At 35.7% G+C, this 17,472-nt stretch overlaps 1 protein-coding gene across 1 annotated transcript in view; it reads left to right on the plus strand.

Moving 5' to 3' along the window:
• gcn1 (GCN1 activator of EIF2AK4) overlaps positions 1 to 17,472 on the plus strand; it is a 43,072-nt gene that overhangs the window by 8,704 nt on the left and 16,896 nt on the right. The window contains exons 14-38 of the mRNA XM_043246386.1: positions 230 to 403; positions 490 to 642; positions 719 to 811; positions 886 to 961; positions 1,763 to 1,922; positions 2,823 to 3,012; positions 3,093 to 3,217; positions 4,261 to 4,439; positions 4,533 to 4,626; positions 5,632 to 5,745; positions 5,832 to 6,030; positions 6,821 to 6,961; positions 8,129 to 8,316; positions 9,193 to 9,273; positions 9,354 to 9,497; positions 9,584 to 9,708; positions 10,701 to 10,890; positions 11,064 to 11,134; positions 11,958 to 12,123; positions 12,787 to 12,981; positions 13,666 to 13,912; positions 14,488 to 14,609; positions 14,885 to 14,999; positions 15,960 to 16,139; positions 16,435 to 16,655. Of these exons, the coding sequence (XP_043102321.1) occupies positions 230 to 403; positions 490 to 642; positions 719 to 811; positions 886 to 961; positions 1,763 to 1,922; positions 2,823 to 3,012; positions 3,093 to 3,217; positions 4,261 to 4,439; positions 4,533 to 4,626; positions 5,632 to 5,745; positions 5,832 to 6,030; positions 6,821 to 6,961; positions 8,129 to 8,316; positions 9,193 to 9,273; positions 9,354 to 9,497; positions 9,584 to 9,708; positions 10,701 to 10,890; positions 11,064 to 11,134; positions 11,958 to 12,123; positions 12,787 to 12,981; positions 13,666 to 13,912; positions 14,488 to 14,609; positions 14,885 to 14,999; positions 15,960 to 16,139; positions 16,435 to 16,655 (3,743 nt within the window). The remainder of the gene's footprint in view (positions 1 to 229; positions 404 to 489; positions 643 to 718; positions 812 to 885; positions 962 to 1,762; positions 1,923 to 2,822; positions 3,013 to 3,092; positions 3,218 to 4,260; positions 4,440 to 4,532; positions 4,627 to 5,631; positions 5,746 to 5,831; positions 6,031 to 6,820; positions 6,962 to 8,128; positions 8,317 to 9,192; positions 9,274 to 9,353; positions 9,498 to 9,583; positions 9,709 to 10,700; positions 10,891 to 11,063; positions 11,135 to 11,957; positions 12,124 to 12,786; positions 12,982 to 13,665; positions 13,913 to 14,487; positions 14,610 to 14,884; positions 15,000 to 15,959; positions 16,140 to 16,434; positions 16,656 to 17,472) is intronic.

Here is a 17,472-nt window from a genome sequence, read left to right on the forward strand (position 1 = left end):
TATATATATATATTATATACACACACACACACAAATAAATAAACTATTATATTGGATGATTAATCGTTGCCAAGCACTAATAATTTTTTACTTTTTTTTTTTTTTTTTACACTTTATATTAAATTTGTAATTTGTTGTGCATGAAACAGTTCTCCAATTTTTGTAAAGCATTTAGCAAAACCTAATATCTGCTTATTATTTTTCTCTCTCTCTCCTTATGTGTTTGTAGTCCATGAGGGGACGCTGGTGCACGCGGTATCTGTTTTATCTCAGTGGACATGCCGTTTGACGGTGAACGTACCTTCAGAGTTGAGAGAGTGGTTTAAAAAAGCCTTCACCCTCAAGACGTCCACCTCCTCTGTGCGCCACGCGTATCTCCAGACACTGATCGGGGCTTTCAAAGGTCAGCCGGTCCGATGGGACGCTTCAGATTTATCCTCCTGCTGCTGATGTGTAGTCAGAATGAACAGCGTTTGTGTCTCTGTTCAGGCGACGCTCTCAGTCAGGCCATGGACTTCCTGCCTCTCCTCATCCAGACTGTAGAGAAAGCCGCTGCTCAGAATACCCAGCATTCTCTGCTGTCCGAAGGCGTGGCTGCGTCTGTGCTGCTCTGTCGGCTGTCTGTGCTCGACTCCGTGCCCGGTGAGCGCTCCCACCCAAACCGGTTGACTTTTCTCATGCCTGAGACGTTCATCTTCATGTTCCTCTGTGTCTTCAGAAGCGAAGCTGGCGTCCTTCTGGAGCCTGATCCTGGATGAAAAGAAGCCTCTGTTCACTACCGAGAAGTTCCTCTCTCAGGCCAGCGAAGAAGGTCAGGGCTCTCCAGTTGTTGAGCAGATCCAATGTATTTTTTTCAGTAGTGTTAACCCTGTCCCGTATCCACAGCTCTGTGCACCATCCTGCTGCTGTGTGAAAGACTGTTCCTGGATCAGCCGCAAAGACTTAACAACAGCAAGTCTCAGTGAGTGGCTGCAATTTCCCGGGAATGTTTTAAACAGAGTAAAAAATTTGATGGTTAATATATAGTGCATATTACTAGAATATTAGCCATTTATTAGTGCTAATTAAGCACGTTAATGCTTTATTCTACATCCCTAATCCCTAACACACAAACTTAACAACTACTATTAATAAGCAGCAAATTAAGAATTTTTGAGGGTAAAGTCGTAGTTATTAGTTAACAAGTGTTACCTATTCTAAAATGTTAACCATATTTTTTATGCATTTTTGAATCTATTTGGTGTATTATTTCCTATGTTCTAATTCAAAATTTTTATACACTAATACAATATAAAAATAAAAAAAAAAAGAATTCAGAATGTTCATATATATTTTGAATTAGCTTTTTTATTTTTTTGGTTTTACTAATTTCACTATTATCATTGAAATGCTTTAACATATTTCTGTGTAGCTTTATATTGTTTTATATTAGCTTTAAATATTTAGATTTCTAATAGCTACCGCCACTGCAACCATGTCCCTTAGTTTTCATAAAATATTTGTATTTTAATTCTGCATTTTTTAAATTAAAAAAATGCAATTTTTTATTTTTAGTTAACAATACACTGACGATCGCAAAAACATATTCTAGAAAGTCGTTATAATCTTATCAAAATTGTACAATATTATATTTTTTAAGATTTTTTAAAAAGGAATAGTCATTAAGGTAAACAAGGAGAATTTGGATTTTAAACAGCAGTGCGCAATCTTGACGTCATGCATGCAGTGATCATGTGACTCAACGCATGTCTGTCTTCCTCAGGATGTACCATCAGGCCACGGCGATGGCGCTGCTCTCCCGTCAGTGGCGCGTGCGCAAGCGTGCTCAGCAGACCGTGAAGAAACTCCTGTCCTCGCTGGGCGGCTCCAGCCTGGCCTACAGCCTTCTGGGAGAACTGCGCGTCGTCATCAACAAACACAAGGTGAGGGATGACGAGGAACTGAACGATTACTCCACACTGGAATAGTCTAATCTGGCAGCTGATGGTCGACTCGTATGTTTGGGGCCGACATTGCAAAGTCATAAATACTGATGTTAACACACGGGGAAAATTGGTGGTGGACACCTCACAGACGCAAACGGGATAAATAATGAATAGGTAATATCTCTGGTTTTATGGCGCCTGTGTTCACAGCATGTTAAAAACTGACTGAAATGTTTTGTACTTTAGCTGGTGAAAAAAATCCAGTCTCGTTAAAAGTTTAAATCCCTGCTGTTTTCTGTCGGTCATTAAAGTTAAACTAAAATCTGTCATGGAGTGATTGGGTTTATTTATTAAATACTTGGGTCTTGTTCAGCAAAGTCTTTTTTTTTTTTCCAGTCATTTCATTTTAAAGAAACATAAAATCTTATGCGTCACTAACATATCTACTACTAATGCAAACGATTATCACGCGACAAACAATAAAAACATATAATGCTATGAGAAACAGAAAAGATTAATTCATTGTTTATCTTGTTATAAGTCTATTATTAGCTCACCTCACCTAAGTCATCGGGTAGAAGTCGTTCGTTCATCTCGTGGCGGCCCAGAAAGAGAATTGATTTCTTTCGAATTCATTTCACTACTGAACCTATAGGATATGCACGTGCAAGTGAACGAATCACTAGACAACTCTCTCTTTCTGAGTCACTTTAAAGACTCGTTCGTCACTACTTTTATTAACAGCGTTTTCATAACAGGTTGTGTATTAACCTATTGGGAGAAGCTGTTATTTCCATGTGAAATCAGACATTGAGCACCCTTATAGAGCTAAAGCGCCATGCTTGTTCCTCTGTGAATGTGTTTCCTGTTTGCTCACTCTTACATCTCTTAAATCAGATTCTGCCGTCAGAGGTTGTTTACATGGAGACGGGCGAGCTCACGGAGATCGGACGCTCTTACGTCGCCCCGAGGATCCTGCTGGACGCTCTGAGCGTGATCTGCTCGGTGGCGGCTCTGTGGAACGACGTCGCGGAGACTGAGAGGCTGGCCCTGGATATTCTCATCGTAACCCACCATCCGTCCATCGGTCCGTCTCTCCGCTGCATGCGTTCGGGAGTATCCCGGCTGCTCCCGAGCCCTGTGTTCATCTCGCTCTTTCTCTTTCAGTGGCCGTCAGGTCCGAGATGTGGCCTTCTCTGCTGTCCGTCATGAAGCTGGACGCTGTTGAATTCATCGATAAACACCTGGAGACTATTCTACCTCGCCTGCTAGAAGCCAACACAGACAATCAGGTCTTACTGGCTGCATTTACAGTCCAACTATTATTATTTTTTAGAGCTGTACATTGAGCCCTATTGCAAAAACAGATAACAAATTTCAAAAAATCACGTTTTTCGTTGCGCATTCCAGTTAATCTCAATCAAACTGCAAATTAATCTACTTTTTTTTTAGCTAAACAACTAACTTGCACAATAAAAACATAACATAATAAAATATGATTTATGCTGCAATGTGCACCATGGACAGTGACTATATATCGTGTGTAGTTTAACATTTAATCTTTAATGATACATAAACAGTGATCAACGTGCATACAAAGAGTGCGTAAAATATGGTAAATCCACCTGGACTCTCACGCGTTTGAGCTTTGATGTTTATTAATTCACTTTTATATAGATGTTATAGTAATTGAATGAGTAAGAATGCATTATTTAATAAAGTGCAGTACTTAAAATTTGTGTATTTTTAGCGAAGCAAGATCATGACTTTTTCTCATATTCATGGTTTCCATGGAAGCCTGTTCCGACCATGGATTAAAAATAAAAGATAATTGCAGCAATTTATTTCATAATTCAGACTCTTTTTGTCACAATTCTGCGAAAAGGTCAAAGTTCAGAAATAAAAAGCAAAATAGCTTTTTTTTTTATACACCCTTTATTTTGCAATTCTGCATTTATATTTCTCAACTCTGATTTATATCTCTCAAAATTGAGTCAGTTTTTGAGCATCTCACGCGCTAGCTATTTGCGTGATTTTCTTGTGGCAGTCACAATTACTTAAATCTTTTTTTACAAGCAGCTTTTTGAAAAAAGGTCAGTAAGCTTCTGTTGATCTCCCTTTTTTTCTTTTTTTTCCTTTTTTTTTAAATGCAGTATTTGTGAGGGTTTTTTTTTTTTCATGGCAGAAGCAGGATTTTATGTCACAGAAGTAATCATTTGAAATGCAATATGTCACGTTACACCCTAATCCCGTTGTCTTGTCAGATTGATTATAATAGGACGCACATCGAGATTCAGACATGTTTGTTTGACGTTTTGTCTACCTTTCTCTGTAGGCTGTTCAGAATGCTGTCGGTTCTCTGTCGCTTCTGTCTCCCACCAAACTACTGCCGCGTGTCATGGACCATGTGACCCAGCGCTTTTCCAACCCGGCGCTGAGGCAGGTGATGCGCCAGGAGTACGCCGTCATGCAGACGCCGGAGGGAGAACTTTACGACAAGAGCATCATTATGAGGTGAAGACGGCCACGCGAGATTCTGAGATGAATGAATGGGGTTCACATGGACGGGGTCGTCTCTAGTAAGGGTTGTTGTCTTGTTTTTGGCAGCGCTCAGCAGGAGAGCACAAAGAAAGGCAACATGAAAAGAGAGAACAAGGCGTATTCCTTCAAAGAGCAGATCATTGAACTGGAGCTTCAAGAGGTGAGAGAGAAATACAACAAATCATCCGCTTGCATACAGGAGACAAATTGTTTACTACTGCATACTGAGTAGTTACTGTACGCTGTTTAGTCAAAAGAATAGTTTTTACAGTACTCAGCAAGAAACACTTCTAACTTCAGTACAGAACATTCTCACCTGTTTGATTTGTGAGTGTCTAAAAATTTTTTTTTAAATGTACTATGAATCAGTATATATTTCTAAAATACACAATGAATCAGTATATATTTCTAAAATACACAATGAATCAGTATATATTTCTAAAGTACATAATGAATCAGTATATATTTCAGTATATATATCTTGCAATTCTGTATATTTTCTACATATTAAAGTATCCAAAAATAAAAAAATAGTGTTTATGATGAACTAATGTCAAATTCTAAATATATTGTTAAATAACTGATATATCTGTTTTATATAATATAGTGATCATTTACTGTACATCTTTTTCTGTTTAAATTGAATCATGATATTTTTGTTGTATGTAATGTCTTTTATCAATATATAATTAATATACAGTAAGTAGAATGTTTTGTGTATGTGTGTATATATGTGTGTATATATATATATATATATATATATATATATATATATATATATATATATATATAATGCATACACACAAATAAAATAAGTCAAGTCTACATGATGCATCAATATTTAGGATCCATCCCCGGATGCCAGATCCCGTCAGAAAATGTCAGTTTGTCCATATCAACTAGTCATATTATAAAATATACAGACATAAGTGAATGAATTAATAAATAAACAATTAAAACACTTAAATGATAGAAAGAAACGAATGACAAAAATGTTTAAATGATAAAAATGTAAATAATCTAAAAAAAAAAAAATAAATAAATCATATGAATCACTATTTTATGATTATAAAATGATTATGCAAATAAATGAATAAAAAATAAATACAACACAACGAGGACCTAAGGGTTTGTCTTTTGTTTTTTGTTTTTTTGTGTTTTGCAGGAAATCAAGAAGAAGAAAGGCATCAAAGAGGAGATCCAGCTGACCAGCAAGCAGAAGGAGATGATGCAGAACCAGCTGGAGAAAGAGTCGGGCATCCGCAAGCGCTTGCAGGAGGTGAGAGGTCTCACGGGGTAGACGAGGCCACCTGAGGTGTGAACAAAGCACTGATCCGCGTCTCCGTCTCTCTTGCTCTGTCTCAGCTGGACGTGGAGCTGCAGTGTGTGGTCGGTCTGCTGGAGGCGACTCTGGCCCGTCGTCCTCCTATGATCTGGATGCATCTTCCTGGAGTCCTTCAGGTTCTTCTGCCCCTTTTTCAGTCTCCTCTCGCTGCTCCCCGCGTCAGACAGGTCTTCCTGCACATCGGTGTCACCCTCATGCCTAAAGAACTGCACTACCTGGGTATGCCTTCCTTTTCCTGCTTGTTTATAACTGTTTACTTTCATCAAATGTCTTCATGTTTTTGTTGTTTTTGTTTTCACATAGAAATCTTCAATTTACATTAATTCAGCCCAACTTTGTTTTTGCATATGTCAAAAATAGATTGTGTGCTTGCGGCTCAAATGTATATGCATTTCTGTGAATAAAATTGTATTTAATGTAAAACTATTTTTAAGGACACTTTTAAGGTGACTGTATTTGTATAAATTATCAATTTATTTTCTTATTTACATTTCTAAAAAATATAAATTTTTGTCTAAAATAAAGCGTTTTTTTTTTTTTTTTTTTTTTTTTTCAAAATTAATATATACTTTATTTAAACCGCTAAAATTATTTTCAATATGCATGTGTAAATAACTCTAAAAAAAAAAACACTTTCAACTGCTAAAATTATTCATTTCTAAAGTGAATTTGCATAAAATTGAATATGCATAAATAATAATAATAAAATAAAAATACAATTTTAAAAGAAATTTAGCCGGCTAGAAATCTCATAAAATCCATATACATAGTTTTTTAAATGCCTAATACAGGAGAAATGGGCTGCTAGAAAAACAATCAAAATATTTACATTCATTAAATGTCTTCACATCACGGTTTTACCTTTTATTTAGGTCTTTGTTTCACATTTAAATAATTAATGTACGTTCGGTTTAATGCAAGTGCTTGCTTAAGGCTTCCTGAGATCAGAACCGTTGTCCTGTCTTTGGTTTCATGAGACTCAAACGAGTGTTTCTCTCGGTTTATGTAGCGGTTCTGGTGGGTCACGTGACCTTGCGTCAGCTGAAGCCAGAGTGTGATTTGGATCCTGCCTGGGCTCAAGAAGATCTGAACACAGCAACGCAGCGAACCATCTCCCTGCTGCACACAAACACAGCACTTCAGAGAGAAGGCAAGAGCACTGAATAACACGGCCATCAAAACTAAAGTAAAGCTGCGGCAGGCCATTTTAACATTTAATCTACAAAACATCAGAGTCTGTTTTCATGCTACTAGTACTTTTAGTAGGTTTAGTAGGTTCTACTAGTACTGTTTTAAAATATACAACTCATATATAAGGTACTAGTACTCATTCATTACTTACTAGCTCTTAGATACTAGTATTTATTCATTAACTGTGATATAGATATTACTACTTATTCATTAATACTTATTTCAGTAGTGACAATTAACTATTGTTAACTAGTAGCTCAATTTTCCCCATTGACTTCTATGGGAGTTTTTCATTCAGATATAAGCTTTTCAGTTCATATCCTAATAGTGACTAGTACATATTTATATGCCATGTTATTTATTAGGCACTAATGCTACCTATTATTAAATGCTAGTACTTATTCATTAGATTTCAATAGGTGCTACTATTTCTTTATTACATACTAGAATGTATTAATTAGGTACTACATATTTTTAAATACTCAATGTAATATTTCAATAGTACACCATTGTTAAATGCTAGGACTTTTTTCCGTAGTGATAATTATAATAACTATTAACATAATCATCACTACTATAATAAGATTTATTATTAGAAACAATAAGATACTAGTGTCTACGAAATCTAAAAGCTACTAATAAAAAACACTGCTAGTGTCTATTAAGTATGTACTAGTATTTCATGAAAAGTAATAGTACTTAATACACAAGTACTAGTATCAAATGTTATACTGACTAGTAAAATTTAAAAAGACACTAGTCACAATTAGGAATACATACTGGTCAGATCTGAATAGTTGATATGTTACTAGTAACAGTGGAATGGTTATTAGTCGCTATTAACTAATATCTAATGGATATCTGCTAGTATCTTTTAAAATGTTACTGGTAGCTAAATAATAAGCACTAGTAGCTAATGTATAACTACTAGTACTGTGTAATAGATACTAGTAGCTAACTACCAGTAGCATTGAAATAGATGCCGGCATGCTTTAAGCATTAAATATTAAAAAGGCTTGCCATATTGCAATAGGCTTTAGTGCAAGAAATGTACTTCACAGTAAATATTAACAGCACGTCTTTGATTTAAAGGCTCATTAGAGATGTGTTTGTGTGTGAGTTGCAGGATCAGGTGCGTTTGTCCTGTCGGCGCCGGCGTTCTCCTTCTGTTTCCCGCTGCTGCAGGCCGTGTTGAGTCAGAGCAGCGGGTCCTCGGAGGAGACGGAGCTCGTGATGACCCGGGCACTGCAGGTCATCAACACACACGCACAGCTACGGGCCAAATTCAACGACAGCGACACACTCGTAGACGAGGTACCGTTAGGTTTCAGCTCGTTGCTTTGTCGTTAACCTGTGTTTTTGATTTATTTGCCAGCTTTGCAGTGCCTGAAATGTTGGTGCATCTGTTATTGAATTGGATCAGATATTAATAGTTCTGATTTATGAAGGCATGTAAGTGTCTTCATTTAATTAAATAGTATTCAATACATGTGATTTTTTTTTTTTTTTTACTTTTTAGTGAATGAGGGAATTGAGTGGATTACCCATAGTTACACAAAGGATGTATCTAAAAAAACAAAATTTTAGGTGGTTTGTTTTAAAGAAAATGTTCAGTTATACCATACATAATATTTTGTTAAATATAATGTAAAAAATTTTTTACAAATTAAAATTATTTTTATCCATTAAAATACAGTATCTTAATTTTTTATATATGTGTGTGTGTGTGTGTGTGTGTGTGTGTATATAATATTAAAATAAGTTTTAATAAATGTGATTTTATTAAAAAGGTCCACTTACACCTTTATAACCAAATAAGATAAATTCATAGCTAAAGTTATAAAAAATAATATTCAGATATAAACATAAAAATGTAGTTTAAAAAATATGTTCAGTTATGTTTCAGTTATATATACAGTTTAATAAAGTATTAAGATTATACTCATGTAAAAATTACATTTAATAATATATTACAAATTCAATAATAAAACATCCATTTAAAATAGTAAAAAAATTTAAATTGTTTAAAAATGTTAAATTAAATAACTAATAAAAATGTAGCTTTATCTGTGCGTCTTATTAAAGTAAAATCTCATTGAAATTTCAGAAATGCACATTTAAAATTATATTTTACTTATGTCGATGTAACAGAAGGGTTTGTGTAACTTCTTTTTTTTCTGGTTTGTCCAGAACGGCCCAGAGCTGCTGCCCAGAGTCAGTATGCTGCTGCTCTTGACCAAAGTGATCGGAACATCCACCCCTCGCCTTCAGGTAGACACACACACTTAGATCAGCACTCAGACACACACACACCGTTTGAGGAGAGTTGTGATGGAGTGTGTGTGTTGTAGGTGCTGGCATCAGGCTGTCTGACGGCTCTATGTGGCAGCTCTGGAGGACAGGAAGGATGTGCGCTCGCCGAGCAGCCTGAGATTGATGTTCTGCTGGAGTCTTTACTGTCTCCGTGCTTCTCTGTCAGAGACGCTTCGCTCAGGGTCAGTGCCTCTCGCTTTCCGACGCGTACACCCTGACATCGTATTATGAAATGCTTTTAATGGAAGCCGTCGACACGCTCTTGTAGGGTCTGCTGGAGATGGAGTTGGCGTTGCCCACCGACGGCGCTGACGCCAGCGGCCTGAAGATGCTGAGGAGACTGTGGGTGGCCAAATTTGATGTGGAGGAGGAGGGCAGAGCTCTGGCGGAGAAGTGAGTCACGCGCATTTTCACACTCCAGCTTCTGGTGGCGGTCCTAATCGGAATATGCTTGGAGAAAAAGCTGCTTTACAAACTCAGACACACAGCTGGAAACGACACACACAAGTGGATTTGTGAAATGGGTTTGAATAAACCGCCTTTGTATCATTTTTATAGCCGACGTTAATCATAATATTTCTAGCTTGTCAATAATAAAATAAAATAATTTTTACCAGCTGAAATCCAAAATCAAAATGTGCATTTTTGTAGATAATAATAATAATAATAATAATAATAAAAACTAAAGTTTCACCAGCCAAAATCATGGACATTTCTAAAGCGCATTTGTGCAGATAAAAATTAAAAATATTATTCCACCAGCTAAGAAAAAACATTTCTAAAGTGAATGCAAATTTGTCGAAATGAACTAAAAATGCATTATTTTACCAGCTGAGATCATGAATGTTTGTAAAGTGAATTTGCATTTGTAAAAAAAATTATATATTGTTTTACCAGCTAAAATAATTGACATCTTTAAAGTGAATGCAAATTTGTCAATATAAAATGAAATAAAAATGCGTTATTTTAGCATTTCTAAAGTTAATATGCAATCGCGTCATGGTAAAAAAAAAATTAGATATGATTTCGCCTGCTATATAATATTTTTAAAGTGAACGTGCGTTTTTCACTTGCTTTAAATTTTCTAAAGTGAATTTGGATTTGTCAAAATAAAATGCTAGCTAAAATATTTTATTTCTACAGTAAATGTGCTTCGTACATGTATTGCGTTATTTCACCAGCGAAAATAATTCGTATTTCTAAAGTGAATACGGCTTTGAGTGAAATGAGATGTAAATATTTGACTTGCTGTGATTATGCTAAAACGGACATTTTTAAAGTGAATACGCACCTGTCAAAATAAAACGCTAAAATAATTGCCGTGGTTTAATTTGTGTGAAGAAGTGAGATGAGAGGTCTGGAGTTGAGGTGTGTGTCTGTCTCAGACTCTGGCAGGCTCTGTGTCTGGATCTGGTCCCCGAGCTGTGTTCTCTCCTGATTGAGGACGTGATCCATCACGAGGAGGCGGTGCGTTCGGCCGGGGCCGAGGCTCTGTCCAGCGCCGTCAGTCAGTACCGGGAGCAGTCGGCCACCGTCCTCGCCCAGCTCACCGAGCTCTATCACCAGAAGCTCTACGTGAGTCTCTCCAAGCCGCTGCTTCTCCACCATAAATCACTCGGACGGCCGTTTTTTAATTCATTGCCCCGCTATTTAAACGTTTGAGTCTGTGATTGTGAAGGTGAGCCGTTGTGGTTTGCGTGAGTGAATGAGACGGATTGGTTTTAACGCTCCGTGACGTTTGTGTTCAGAGACCTCCTCCGGTTCTGGACACTCTGGGACGCGTCATTTCTGAAGCTCCTCCTGACCAATGGGAGGCCAGGTGAGAGAATGATCACATGAGTTATTAATAGAAATTATCGTTAGAGAGTTTCATTCCATCATTTGACATCTTTGGACCACAACTGTGGCAGTGTTAATAAAAAATTATAACTATTTAGAAAATTAGTAATTTTTAGTTGTTTTTTGATTTAGTTTAGTTTTTTTATTTACATTTTAGTTTTCATTAATAGTTTTCTATCTATAGAGAGCATCTGTGGCAGTGTTAGTCGTTATAAAAAAATAGTTACTTTAATTTCAGTCTCTAGTTTTACTTTTCATATTTATTTTTGTAAAACACCTGCAGCAATAGAACCAAACTAAATGGTTTTTTTTTTTTTTTTTAACTTTTAGTCTTTTTTGTTGCTGTTTTTATTACTTCCCTCCTTTCGTTCTTCCCACTTTTTTTATTTCATTTATTTGTTGTATCTATGCATTTAAAGTTATTGTAGACATTCTCTTCTGTTTTTGTTTGTCTTTTTGACCACATTTGTAGCAATATCAGATTTATGAGAGGCATTATTAAAAAATCAATTAGGAAAAAAAAATTATATATATATATATATATATATATATATATATATATATATATATATATATGTGTGTGTGTATATATATATAAGACCAGCTTGTCCTGTCATTTGTCATATTAACATTTTTGATTGTACTTTTTTGATTGAATCTACTTTTAACATTTGCCTGCAGAACTTCATGCATGCAATTCCTTCCTTGCATGTTTTAATATTTGTGATATTAATATAATATTTGTTGATCGGTTCGTTTCGTCCGTGCATGGGGCTTTTGAGTGATTCGTTTCCTGTGTGCAGGTGCGGCATCGCTCTGGCGCTCAACAAGCTGGCCGAGTTCCTGGATGAGAGTCAGGTGACGCCCCTCTTCCTGTTCTTCGTGCCGGACTCTCTGAACGACAGACACGTGGAGGTGCGGCGCTGCATGCTGGACGCGGCGCTGTCCGCCCTCAACACACACGGGAAGGTACTCCGTCCAGCCCAAACGGTCAAAAACATCAAAACTACTCATTAAATCAAAAACTGGTTACACTTTATTTTAAGGTGTCCTTGTGTTATTATATATTGATAAGTAGCGCATAATATTAACTACATGTACTTACTGTTGCTTGTAATTGTTGTAGTAATATAAGATTGTATCACTTTTACAGTATTAAAAAGGAAAATGGTGTCAATAATGAAAAATTTGTAATTAAACTTTCAGTTTTAATTTATTTTTTACATGCAATGTGTAACAAGGACACCTTAAAATGGTCTTACCAAAGTACTAACTCAAAAGCAGAAATTAAATATTTCAAAAAAGCACTTAATGTAAATGGCTAACAAATTGAGTGAATATTCATTGGCAAAATAAGTTGAACTACTGCCTCCTAAAATAATGCATTTTCTGAAGTGACTGCATTTTTGTAAATGAAGTAAAAATATAATATTTATGTATAATGTGCATAATGTACTGTACATTTTAAGGCAAGGGAATATGCTTCTACGTAAAATTACATTGATAAGTGAAATGACTATATGAAAAACCAAAACTGAACTAAAAGTGAAGGTGAATTAAAAAGAAAGAAGCAAAAAAAAACACGAAAATAACAAAATCAAAGTTGTCTGACCCAGGCTCTGTCTCTGGCAGGATAACGTGAACTCTCTGCTGCCCGTGTTTGAGGAGTTTCTGAAGAACGCGCCGCAGGACGCCAGCTATGACTCGGTGCGGCAGAGCGTGGTCATCCTCATGGGCTCGCTGGCCAAGCATCTGGACAAGAGTGACCCTAAAGTCAAACCTATCGTGGCCAAGCTGATCACGGCCCTCTCTACTCCCTCACAGCAGGTCTGCATCTCATGTCTGTAGTTAGAAGTTAATCGCATTCAAAATGTTTTGACATATATCTGTGTGTACTGCTATATATATATATATATATATATATATATATATATATATATATATATATATATTAGTGTGTGTGTGTATATATATATATATATATATATATATATATATATATATATATATATATATAGTGTGTGTGTATATGTACAAAAGTTATGTTTATATATTAATTTAGAACTTTATAAATATGACTAAATCAATACAAATATTTTCAAAATATATATACACTGTTTTACACACATGTAAATAAAAGCTTATTTTGGATTAATCGTGAATTTTTTTTAGCTTTTAGTTTCTATTAGTTTTCATATGTAAATCATGTAGTAGTTATTTATTTGGCTAGTACTTAAACTGACTTACTGAATATTGAATAAATTTAATTCTGTTGGTATTAGCAAACTTCTTTTTTTTTCAGTAATCTCAAAATGTAATTTGTGCATTTTAATTTTCATTATTTGCTAAATAATTTTAATTTGGTTAATTTTAAGTGTTTTGGGGTTGTTTTTTGTTTGTTGTTTTTTTTTTTTGTTTTTTTTGTTATAGTGGACAGTAATCTTAGATGTGGTCAGGACCGGTCACCTGGTATTTATGTGGCCGTCTCTCTGTGTCTCTGGTCACTCTCAGGTCCAGGAGTCGGTGGCCAGCTGTCTTCCTCCTCTGGTCCCTGCGATAAAGGAGGACGCCGGTGGGATGGTGCGCAAGCTTCTTCAGCTCCTGCTGGAGAGCGACAAATACGCCGAGAGGAAGGGAGCCGCGTACGGTCTGGCCGGGCTGGTCAAAGGTCTGGGCATCCTGTCTCTCAAACAGCAGGAGATCATGACCACTCTGACAGACGCCATCCAGGACAAGAAGAACTCCAGACGCAGAGAAGGTGAGCAGAGCCGCCGGAAAACTGTTGAATTAAATTCTAAATTTAGTGGGTATGGTTTGTTGCTCTGACCCTATGTTTAAAACTATAAACAATAATATTTTATAATATATTTATTAATGCTGTCAAACGATTAATTGCATCCAAAATAAGTTTTAGTTTGTATAATACATGTATGCGTGCCATGTATATTTATATATAATTACATGTATATATTTCAATGTAAAAAAATTATATATTAAACATTTCTAATATAAATTATGACTATAAATATATATATTTTTAATATATACTGTATTTCTATATGCATAGTACACACAAATATATTATGCAAACAAAAACTTTTATTTTGAATGTGTTTGACAGCACTAATATTTATACAAATGCTAATAACTAATATGAACATTTTTATTTAATTTTATCCTTTTCCAAAATGACCAGCTAGACGAGTGGTTTAGTTTGTTAAAAAATATCTTTTTTTAAACGGTTTAGTTTAATGTGAGGTGAACATTATGGGTGAATCAGGTTCAAGTCCAGCTTGTGCATTGCTCCCATTCTCTACTTTTTTGTTGTGACAGGGGCTCTGTTTGCGTTTGAGATGTTGTGTAACATGCTGGGGAAGCTGTTTGAACCGTACGTGGTTCACGTTCTCCCTCACCTGCTGCTCTGTTTCGGTGATGGGAACCAGTACGTCAGAGAGGTAACTCTTTTTCTGTTTTATCCTCTGTGCTGTAGTTTTACTTGCATGGTATTCAGATGGCCATTTCATGTAAACCTAAACAACTACTCGACTTAAATTCATCGTGCTCAATTCATCAGTGAAACCTCATTGGTCCAAAATCAGCAATCATGTGGCAGGTTTGAGTGCAGTTAGTCCTGCGAACTACTTCTCTCTCAAACCGTGTCGTCTCCTCTAGTTAGGCTGAGGTTGTGTGTGTGTGTCGAGACGCTGTATGATGGTTTTCTGTGTGTCAGGCGGCGGATGACTGTGCTAAAGCGGTGATGAGGAATCTGAGCGCTCACGGCGTCAAGCTGGTGCTACCGTCTCTGCTGGTGGCTCTGGAGGAGGAGTCCTGGAGAACCAAAGCAGGTTTGCTCTGGGATGCCAAATATTTTTGGGAGTGTAGTGTTCAGGCCTTTGTCTGCTGAAGAGATGATTATTAATGTTTTATATTTTAATTTGTGTATTTTAAATGTGGTTTATTTAAATTGTTAATTTTCTTTCATTGTTAATTATTTTACATAATAATAATAATAATAATAATTATTATTATTATTATTATTATTATTCTATCATTCTCTGACATGTTAATGCATAGCATTGTTAAAATATTTTATCTATGCTTTTATCATAGTATATGTTATTGTTAATGTTGTTATAATTAATATTTAATCATTAATCATCATCTCATGAAACTGCGTAGCATTGTTTAATTGATTATTTTTTACAGCACTTTTATTTTAATTGTATTTATTGGATTTTATGTTCTTCATATTATATATTACATTTATTATTTGCCATTATAATATATTTTTTTAATTATTGTAACTACTGTGTTTGTACTTTTTGTGATTATTATTTTATATTTACTGTCACTTTCACATGGCAATGCAAATCATTTTTTTTATTTTTCTAAACACCTTTTAGTTTAGTTTATTTTTTCACTGGTATTTGTAATTTGCTACATTTATAGGTTTTATTAGTATTATGTATTTTTATTGATCATTATTAGTGCAGGACTGTTTGTTTTTTTCTACTAAGATTAAAGAAGTTTTGTTTTATTATTTATTAATTATCAAGAATCAGCAGCTAAAACCCTCCAACTTTAGCTCATCTCCGTTCAAATTATATTCTTTAAAAAAAAACACTATTCAATTTCTATTCCATGTGTTTATAATATTTATAATATAATTTAGAAAAAAAATACTGCATTAAGTCATTGCTTTTTTTTTGATGGTTTCGATTGCTTCCATTGTCCTCATTTGTGAGTCACTTTGGATGAAGTGCCTGCTAATTGGCTGAAAGTAAGTCTCATGGCTGTGTCTGTAGGGTCGGTGGAGTTGTTGGGTGCGATGGCGTTCTGCGCTCCCAAGCAGCTGTCCTCGTGTCTGCCGAACATCGTTCCCAAACTGACTGAGGTTTTGACGGACTCTCACGTGAAGGTGCAGAAGGCCGGTCAGCAAGCGCTCCGTCAGATCGGCTCCGTCATCCGCAACCCTGAGATCCTGGGTATGATATATATAAGGAACACGCCAGGGTCCAGCAAAGCACTTTTAGCTTTAGCTTAGCATAGATCATTGAATCCGATTAGACCGTTAGCGTCACGCTCAAAAAGAGCTTAAACAGCTTTCCTGTTTAAAACGTCTTGTGTAGTTACATCGTGTACCGACGGAAAATGAAAAGTTGTAGTTTTCAAAGCTTATATTACTATGAACTTTGCTCTCGTTCTGGAGTAATAATCAGGGAGCTGATGGAAGCGTATAAGGTTGAATCAGTCACTGAATTGATATTGTGAATTGAACAGCAATCACCCCCATCCTGCTGGACGCTTTGACCGACCCGTCTCATAAGACCCAGCACTGCCTGCAAACGCTGCTGGACACCAAGTTTGTGCACTTCATCGACGCTCCGTCTCTGGCTCTGATCATGCCCATCGTCCAGAGAGCGTTTCAGGACCGCTCCACCGACACGCGCAAGATGGCGGCGCAGATCATCGGGAACATGTACTCGCTCACTGACCAGAAGGTGGGAAAGTTTTCAACAGGTTCATAACCTCTGCTTCCTTTTTTCCTTTGAAGCCGGTGTTATGAATTTTGAATTACATTTTTATAAACGCGTTTCAGGTTGTTCAGATTGGAAAAGCCCTTTTTTAAGAAATGGATACTTTTGTTTAGCAAGGATGCATTAATTTGATCAAATAAGACATTCATAGCTTTACCCCAAAAAAAATTTGCTTCAATTAATTGTTCTTTTGAACTTTCTATTCATCAAAGAATGTTTTCAGCATTAATAATCAGAAATATTTCTTGATCTGCAAATCAGGCGGTCAATGATTTCTGAAGGATCTGGAGTAATGATGCTGAAAATTCAGCTTTGGTTAAAGGAATAAAACATTTTACAGTAAACTCAGTATATACAAATACAGTATATACCGTATAAAAAAATATAATTTCACAATATTTCCATTTTTACTGTATTTTTGATTTAAAAAAAACACTTTAGTTAGTATTAGCTTTTTTCTAAAACATTAAAACAACAAAATGGAAAAAAAAACTCACTTTTTTTATTCAGCATTTAATTTTAGTTATTGTTTACCAGATAATGTGGCTTATTTATCCATATACAGCCTGCAGTTGAATTCATTTGGTGAAAGAATTGTTCATATATATATTATTTGAATCAATGTACTAGAAGAAATACTCAAGTCATTTAGCTTCTGGTGCATGAAGCTAATGCAAACAAAAAAGAATAAAATGCTTTCATACAAACAGCAAGCCACTGACTGGTAAATCGCTGTAAGTCACAGCCTTGAGTGGCTCTTGGCTTTAATATCTCTTGACGT

The sequence above is a fragment of the Puntigrus tetrazona genome, chromosome 8 (assembly GCF_018831695.1).
Source record: "Puntigrus tetrazona isolate hp1 chromosome 8, ASM1883169v1, whole genome shotgun sequence".
In the NCBI taxonomy this organism is placed as follows: domain Eukaryota; kingdom Metazoa; phylum Chordata; class Actinopteri; order Cypriniformes; family Cyprinidae; genus Puntigrus; species Puntigrus tetrazona.